This window comes from Palaemon carinicauda, chromosome 1, assembly GCF_036898095.1.
Source record: "Palaemon carinicauda isolate YSFRI2023 chromosome 1, ASM3689809v2, whole genome shotgun sequence".
NCBI lineage: Eukaryota > Metazoa > Arthropoda > Malacostraca > Decapoda > Palaemonidae > Palaemon > Palaemon carinicauda.
Window position 1 is genome coordinate 46,375,595 of NC_090725.1, and position 9,381 is coordinate 46,384,975.

Consider the following 9,381-nt stretch of genomic DNA (forward strand, 5'->3'; position numbering starts at 1 on the left):
ACAAGGCCTCGACCATCAAGGCCTTTGTACGCAGGGCCTTATCACACTGCTCATCATGGACAGACACTCACAAGGAGCTGGAAAGGGCCACACAGGTCCTCATCATTAATGGCTATACCAACAAGCAAGTCCAGCGTGAAGTGACGGCAGCTATTGACAAGTGGTATGGATCTTCTGCGGTAGAAGGGTCCCACAGCATCAGCCAGGGGTCCGATAACACCAGATACAGGTCCGATACCTCCACCAACGGATCTAGTGATATTAAACTTTACTACAGAGGCTTCATGTATTCGGAAAAAAACTTATATGAAGGTTGTGAAAAATGGTGAGAAAACAAACATCAAAGTGAACATTGAATTTATTATTGAACATACAATAAATTTAAAGCATAATATTATGCAGAATATAAATTAATATTAATGACACTTGATGCTGCCCCGATATCTAGGTAACTCTGGCACTAGTTACCTAACCTCCACACTCCGAATCGCTTATAACCAGTGAAAAGTTTATAAGATTCGTCGAGCAATACCATTACCATGATGCCACTGTGCATAGCCTATAAAAGATATGATACGTCTATCAGAAAATTGTACATGAAATTATTGCCTATGCAAGCGACTTAAAGTTCAGAGTAAGATTCAATAAAAAGATCTCAAAAGATATAATAAATGGCAAATCAAAATATTAACAAGAGTAAATTTTTTCTGGTTACAAGTTTTATTTTTTACGGGATTAATGACTAAGCGTTAAAATTATTCATTCAATAACTTTAAATCTCGTAAAGTGTGCCAACATTTACCGAGACCTACCTCAAAGTTATCAAGCGCCTGCTTGCTCGATATAAATCCACGGAGTTGAATCCCTCTGAAGTAATCCCGCAGTATGTGGTGGATGCCAAAGACTATGGTAGGGAAATAGTATCCCCGTCTTGGCCTTTCTTCCATGCTGCTACACAATCCATTATATGGTTGATCTGAAAACTCACTCCCTTGGAGAATCATGCCCTCGTCTCTCCATTGCACTTTGGTGAAACTGGTGGTACTTAGCACTTCATTATTTCACAGCAATAAAAGTCCTTCAAGTGAAAAGAGTTCATTAGTAATGATCACACATTAGTTGGCAAGTTTCTAACGAAGGTCGAGTTAATCCATATTCTCTTAAGTCAAGAGAACTGCTTCCTTGGAGGGTTAGGCAGATACTGCTTGGTAAAAATTCTTATCATTACTCGTTAACTTCGTTAACTAATTCAATAAGGGCTAAATACTATGAAATGGTCTCAAATGCCAGCACACAAAGTATTTACAGGTATTAAATAATTATTAAAGTTATTTAAAGTTACATTTGAGATCTTTTTATTATCCAAGAGAGTTGAAAACCAAGGATTATGAAAAAAGTCAAAGTACTTTTTTCGTACTAAAAATAAACAAGATAAAGAAAACGAGAATACAAGGATTCTGAAGTTGGAAAGAAAAGATAAAAACTATATATTTAACAAGATAAAGAAAACGAGAATACAAGGACTCTGAAGTTGGAAAGAAAAGATAAAAACAATATATTTAACAAGATAAAAAAACGAGAATACAAGGATTTTGAAGTTGGAAAGAAAAGATAAAAATATATTCAACACACTCCCCCCAAAACATTCAGTCTTGTTATGAAATAAAAGCAGGATTGAATTTTTAAACATACCAAAAGTATTTACATTACCAGAATTTTTTTTTCTAATAATTGCCAAAATTATTTAAATTAGCATCACCAATAATAAATAAAAAAGCCTACACAGACAAACTTTACTGTAAAATTTGTCTGGTCTTCAGAGCACTAATCTTTGCCGCTTTACGCTTTCCCAGAATGCGGTTGTTGGCCAGATTAGAATCATTTGAATCATAAATAGGACTGTCTTTATCTTCATTCGAAGAAACATCAGGTCTGAAAAGAAATATTAGATTAGATGATATCTCTTAGTAAGTTCCCCAGTTCTGCCTTTCAGTAGGGTAACTCCAGTAACTTCCCCAAGCTCATTGAGAACTACATCATGGACTATTCCCATTGGGTATTGGTTTGGCTTACTATATGGTTCTTTAATTAGAACCACATCATTCTTTTGAAGAAGCGTATGTTTTACAGGTTTGAATCTGTCTTTCGCATTTACAGCTTGATTTGTCAAGTTACCCAAAAATTCTTCATGATAAATGTTAATCAAATGACTTCTGACTTTATGCAGTTTTGTGTAGTTTTCTTTAACTTTATCACAAGGAGAAACTAGATAGTCCTCATCCAATTCTAGATCTGGATGTTTTTGCAGCTCAGGAATTAAGTTAACTGAAACAAGGTCATAACCCCTAATTAGACACTCTGGTGTTATGGGATCAGGAAGTGATTTGTTTATATCTGTATCTCTTAATGCCTCTTTAAAAGCTATTGGCCTTCTATTCAATAAATGGACAGTCTGATATATTAAAAAGTCAAAATCCCTTATATCTAAAACATTATTTCTTATGGCTCCAAATAAGCATCTCTTAGTAAGTTTCACACAACTTTCAACCATTGAACCAAGAGCCGAGTTCCCTTTGAAAAACTGTTCAAACTGAAGGTTCTTTATGCCATTCTCTTCTAGATAGAGTTTAACTTCTGGGTCTTTTAAATAATCTAGAATTACGTTGCCTCCTGCTACTAACTGAGATCCCTGATCGGAAATACACAAATTTGGTAGTCCAAACTCAAATGTATGAAGCTGGAAGGCTCTAAGATACTCTTTAACACTCAAGTCCATGCACACCTTCAGATTTATAGCTCTACTCCATGTACATGTGAAACATATTATCCATGCTTTTACTTTTTTTCCACTGGAACGTACAAAGAAGGGTCCCATGTAATCTACAAAAATATAGCGGAAAGGAATCTCTGGGGGATTAATCCTAAAATCTCTATAACAATGTTGATTAAGATTAACTGTCCTCTCATTAAACCTACGGCATATGACACATGTGCGGATTATCCTTTTAACTACTGAAAAAAATCTAGGTATCCAAAATATCTTACGTACTTCAGCCAGTAGCCTATAGCATCCAGCATGTAAAAAACGTTCATGATAATCTAATACAATATATTTAGTTAGTAAACTATCCTTAGAAATTAGCAATGGAAATTGCATCCTTCGGTCATCTTTCAGTTTCTGCATTTTGCTACGTACCCTTAAAAGGCCTTCCTGATCCACATAAACATTGAGCTGTCCAACTAACTTTGGGATATCTTTGAGCAACAGGTTTCTTGATTCAAAATATTCAAAAATTTCAGGGAAGCGCTTCTGCTGATCTCTTCTTATTACCATCTTTGTAGCCTCTGCAAAGAAGTTATGATTAATATCAAAACAGCTAATATGTCCAAACTTAACAGGATCCTTTAGTTTTAGTTTCATTTTCAAGTTATGAACAAAGATAAGTACTCTACGGAAAACAGAAACAACTTTATGGTAGCTAGAACATCTTGATAAAGTATCGGTATGCTCCTCAATCTTTGTAGTTATAGTAGCATGATAAGACTGGACAACACCAACAGGAGAATCTTGCTTTACCGGAAGGGCAGGTATTACAAAATCCAAGATAGATTCCCTGTTCAGCTGACCTTCTGTCTCATTAAGCAGACATTTGGGACCTGAAAAGTAGTTAGTTTTTTTAAGCTGCTTAAAAAATAAGCTGCGAGTGATACAATCGGCTGGATTTTCACAACCTGACACAAAAGAAAAATGAATCGGGTGTTTATTACACAGTTCATTTATTGTGTGTAACCTATTTTGAACAAATACTGAACACTTCTGCATTTTATCAAGCTTGGCAGAAAACCCATGTACCCAGGAAAGGGCAACGAAGCTATCCGAGTAGACTATCAACTCGCTTATTTTGATTGGCATCATACAAGAAATTCCGGATAACTCCTCATACAGACATGTAATTTCTTCTACGGCCAAAGTTATTCCTTGCAGTTCCAGAGATGGCATGCTTTTAGATTCCATTTGCTTGTTTACTATCCTATTTTTTGCAAAGACAAAACTGACTTTTCCTGTGGGAATATTTTTTATGTAAATGACTACACCAAACATCTGCTTACTACTGTCTGAAAATGCCAATAGCCGGTAAGTATCTTCTCTACTCCCAAAGACTCTTGGTATCTCTGCAACAGAAGCAGCATTTGCTTGTTTGGCAATATTCCGCCATTGCCTCCTAACATCGGCATCTAATTCCTTGTCCCAGCCCAGATCTTTGTTGCACTGTAACTGATGCAAAAATAGCCTTGAACGATTAAGAATAGGGCCATTAAAGTTAAAGAGATCATACTGGGAGGCAATAGACTGCAATACTTCCTGTTTTGTTCGAGCTTGTATGTTAAGACTAATAGGTTTAGTAGATAAACTGTCTTGCTTCCTATCCCATGACAACCCAAGTAATTTTACCTTTTCATTGGTTTCTGTACTAATCTCATTATCTATGTGGTCTTGCAATGCAAAATCATTACTGATGTACTGCTGCAGGTAAAACTTGTAAGGCTCAAAATTGCTTTCTAGTTCTTGGTATGCCCAGAGAAGTTCTTCAGAACTATCATAGGCAACTGCACAGTTATCCATGTAACATAGTTGATATATCATCCTCTTCAACTGTAAAAGTTTACTATCATCACAGTCTACATCTAAAATTAAAATCTTATATAGAGCAAGTAACAGTAATGCAGGGCTGCATCTTAAGCCAAAACTTAATCTTAAATTTCTGTATCCCACAACGGTAAAGTCTTCCTTCTCTACATTTCTGAACCATAGGCATAATAGCCTATTGCTATCTGTGTCATTCAAGGCAAGATTATTGAACGCTTTACACAAATCAAAACATAATAACTTCTGTCCAAATCTCAAATGTAATATAGCAGAGGAAAGTTTCTGGTTTAGATTTGGTCCTGAATATATAGCCTGATTGTGACTAATGGAAGGTTTACTAGAATCTTGCTGACAAAGATTAGACAAATACACTATCCTGCACTTTGTGGTTTCGCGATCCATTTTAAAGATGCCCATGTGAGGCAAAAAGCTATGGTTAGGGTGCTCTTTGATAAATTCGGGAAGGTTATTAATGCGCTCTATGATCCCCATACTTTCCTGTTCTTTAAAAACTTTATCCATTATCAATAGCTTATCCCTGTTATTTTGCAATTTTTTTAAGTTAGACTTTAAAATTGAAACTGCCAATCCCTGATTGGAACCCAATAAATGGGACACCTGAGGATTCCAAAATAAAGGAACAACAATTCTACCTTCTTTATCTCTCTTCATATTTTCAAGGGAAAACATAACCAACTTCTTATTTATTTCAGAACTCCCAGAATCAGAATCATTAGGTTCAGACTTTACAACTCTATGACAACTTTCTTCTAAAATTTGGTTAGCTGCCTTGATAAGCTGAGATTCAATTATATCCCCCTTATCATCAAATACATTAATGTTAACGGGATCCACAGTATCTTTAAAAGCACAATCCGAAACAAGGCAAGTATTACCATTCCCGAAAATGCTACCAACTAAGTTGTGATCTGAAAGTTGAACCAATCCTTGAAAGCAACTTCCAACATAAGGTAAAAATGTTAAATCCTTCAATATTTGTTCCACATTACCATGTAACAATATTCCAGCAGGAGTTTCAGAGTATAGAGATTCTAAGTTTGATCCAAACAAGTGTTCCTGCTGAGGAAGACAGTATGCTGAGCGAGTGCCAAGAATTAACTGAATACTCTGGATAATACAAGAATCATTTGACAAGCTTTCATCTGCCAACAAATAACCTCTTTCTTTGAAACCACTTACTACCTTACCTAATTTAGGAAGTTTTAACTTTACATTAATAGAAGGTATACACAGTGCTTCAATTTTTCTAAGCCTATCCCCTATCTGTAAACTTACTTCAATCAGCCTAGTAGTATAATTCTGAGTAGTGTTAATACCATTTACTGTTAGAGAAATATTTTCCCTTAATGTGGGTAAATTATACCTGTCCGCAATATTGGTCAAAATGAAGTTACACTGACAGCCACTATCTTTTAAACATCTTAACTTTAAACCATTATCCAAAGTAGCAGTAAAAGTGGGAAGAACAGTCTGCATGTCAGAATCACTCTGGAAAGCTTCCACAATGTTAACCATTGAGCCAGATATCTCCTTATTTTCCTTAGACTTGGATTTTGCTTTATCTTTACCCTTATCTGTACAAGATTGGCTATCTGGTTTATTTCCATCTTTATTTGTGACTTTATTGCCATCAACAGACCGAATACACAGGAAACTGAAATGCCACTCCGAGCAATACTTACATTTATTATTGAACCTATACCTACAAAATTTACTCAGATGATTTAGGTTAGAACATTTTAGGCATCCTTTCAATTTTCTTATTTTATCTATCTTGGTTTCTGCAGAGTCAAATTTGGCACACTTGTGGATAGGGTGATCAGCTGGTTTACCATCTACTTTAGTGCATATACTACAAGGCTTAAAGGTCTTATTTATTTCATACTTTACATCTACAGCTAAGCTGGTAGCTCCATGGTCACTAGCATTTGATGCTTTGGGGAAAAATTGTTTAGGGACTTCTTTAGTTTTCTTAGACTGGCTACAATAACGCTCACTAGCTTCAAAAAACTTGTCTACAATTTCATTTAACTTTGGCTTGGAGCTGTTAGTAATTTGAATCAAATGATTCTTAAATGCATCATTCAATCCTTCCCATATAAAAAACTGAAGTATACAGTCCACAGTAATTTTCAATTTGCGTATTCTTTCCATAATTAACCTAACCTTAGAGATAAATTCATATGGATCAGTGTTGTTAGAAAGTTTCAAATGGGATAACTGCCTCAAAACATTAAATTTCTGTGTGTCATCCGAAGCTAGAGCTTTCAGTAGTAATTGCTTTGCATGTGAATATCCCTGCTTATCTGCTTCCAAGGACTCTACTAAAACTAAGGCCCTGCCTGAGATCTGCTGCTTTAATAACAAGAGTTTATCGTATTCAGGGTATTCAAATTTACTTAAAGTGTCTTCAAATTCTTCAAAAAATCTAGCTAGGTCCTCGTCATCAGAACTAGTGTATTTAGGCAGGGGAGCTATGGGAGACTTAAGCAAACTTCTTGCGGAACTAAGAGAGTCATTCGAATGGGAAACTGATGAAGAGGGCACACTAGGGTTCCTAATAGCCACTAAGCAAGATAAAAGTTTGTCATTATAGACCTGGCAGGAGTCCAATTCCTCCTCAAACCTACGTTCTTCCTCTTCGTCGTCCCATTCCTCATACTTAAGCTCTAATATCTGCTTATTCAAATCTTTCAATTCTGGAAGCCATTGTTCAAATTGCAAGAGTAATTTCTCTCTTGCTGCACTAGTTAATGTAGGAAAACTATCCTTACGGTTAAAATGTTCTGTAACACACTTCCTTATATACTTCCTTTGATTCACTAATCTCTTGAGTTTAGACATTGTGATTATATACAACTACCTGACCTATCACAAATATAATAAATATTCAAAGGCTAAAGTATGCGTAACAAAACAAAGCTGAAAAGTAAAATTCCTTTAATCACTTTACAGAATATACGTTAACACCAAAAAGTACCGCTGACATCAATACTAGGCCAATGACGATAAATAAAGATTACCAAGGAAGCAAAGTTTCGAATATAAAAAAATATCCAATGAAGGCATTTCCCGAGCAAAGAACTTATTTCATAAATATGTTAAAAAGATTAAATTCACTTCAACCTTTACACTAAAGTATTAAAATGCAAAATAATAACAACGTTCCACCAACAGTGCAAATGGAGAGACATCGGGCAAGCATCAAAGCAAAGTCATAAGATCCTGTCACGGTCGCCATATTCGGAAAAAAAAACTTATATGAAGGTTGTAAAAAATGGTGAGAAAACAAACATCAAAGTGAACATTGAATTTATTATTGAACATACAATTAATTTAAAGCATAATATTATGCAGAATATAAATTAATATTAATGACACTTGATGCTGCCCCAATATCTAGGTAACTCTGGCACTAGTTACCTAACCTCCACACTCCGAATCGCTTATAGCCAGTGAAAAGTTTATAAGATTCGTCGAGCAATACCATTACCATGATGCCACTGTGCATAGCCTATAAAAGATATGATACGTCTATCAGAAAATTGTACATGAAATTATTGCCTATGTAAGCGACTTAAAGTTCAGAGTAAGATTCAATAAAAAGATCTCAAAAGATATAATAAATGGCAAAGCAAAATATTAACAAGAGTAAATTTTTTCTGGTTACAAGTTTTATTTTTTACGGGATTAATGACTAAGCGTTAAAATTATTCATTCAATAACTTTAAATCTCGTAAAGTGTGCCAACATTTACCGAGACCTACCTCAAAGTTATCAAGCGCCTGCTTGCTCGATATAAATCCACAGAGTTGAATCCCTCTGAAGTAATCCCGCAGTATGTGGTGGATGCCAAAGACTATGGTAGGGAAATAGTATCCCCGTCTTGGCCTCTCTTCTATGCTGCTACACAATCCATTATATGGTTGATCTGAAAACTCACTCCCTTGGAGAATCATGCCCTCGTCTCTCCATTTCACTTTAGTGAAACTGGTGGTACTTAGCACTTCATTATTTCACAGCAATAAAAGTCCTTCAAGTGAAAAGAGTTCATTAGTAATGATCACACATTAGTTGGCAAGTTTCTAACGAAGGTCGAGTTAATCCATATTCTCTTAAGTCAAGAGAACTGCTTCCTTGGAGGGTTAGGCAGATACTGCTTGGTAAAAATTCTTACCATTACTCGTTAACTTCGTTAACTAATTCAATAAGGGCTAAATACTATGAAATGGTCTCAAATGCCAGCACGCAAAGTATTTACAGGTATTAAATAATTATTAAAGTTATTTAAAGTTACATTTGAGATCTTTTTATTTTCCAAGAGAGTTGAAACCAAGGATTATGAAAAAAGTCAAAGTACTTTTTTCGTACTAAAAATAAACAAGATAAAGAAAACGAGAATACAAGGATTCTGAAATTGGAAAGAAAAGATAAAAACTATATATTTAACAAGATAAAGAAAACGAGAATACAAGGACTCTGAAGTTGGAAAGAAAAGATAAAAACAATATATTTAAAAAGCTAAAGAAAACGAGAATACAAGGATTTTGAAGTTGGAAAGAAAAGATAAAAATATATTTAACACATCATGCACGCAGAATATCAGCGGGATGAGAAGGCCATCAAAGAAATCATCACCAACAACGTGTCACCTACCGACGAGACCACAAAAGTGAAACTTATTATCTACTATCAGACTGCTAAGACTCGCA

General features: G+C 35.1%; 1 protein-coding gene and 1 long non-coding RNA gene across 2 annotated transcripts; both read right to left on the reverse strand.

The window, feature by feature from the left end:
* Positions 1 to 345: 345 nt before the first annotated feature.
* On the reverse strand, positions 346 to 879 carry LOC137642026 (uncharacterized). Its single transcript, XR_011044625.1, has 2 exons — positions 813 to 879; positions 346 to 559 (listed from the first exon to the last, which is right to left on the reverse strand). It is a non-coding gene; the product is annotated as an uncharacterized lncRNA (long non-coding RNA).
* A 1,066-nt stretch (positions 880 to 1,945) lies between these two features.
* Positions 1,946 to 7,513, reverse strand: LOC137642102 (uncharacterized). The gene has a single exon (XM_068374680.1). It carries the CDS (start codon positions 7,511 to 7,513, stop codon positions 1,946 to 1,948), a length of 5,568 nt encoding a protein of 1,855 aa, XP_068230781.1.
* Positions 7,514 to 9,381: the final 1,868 nt, after the last annotated feature.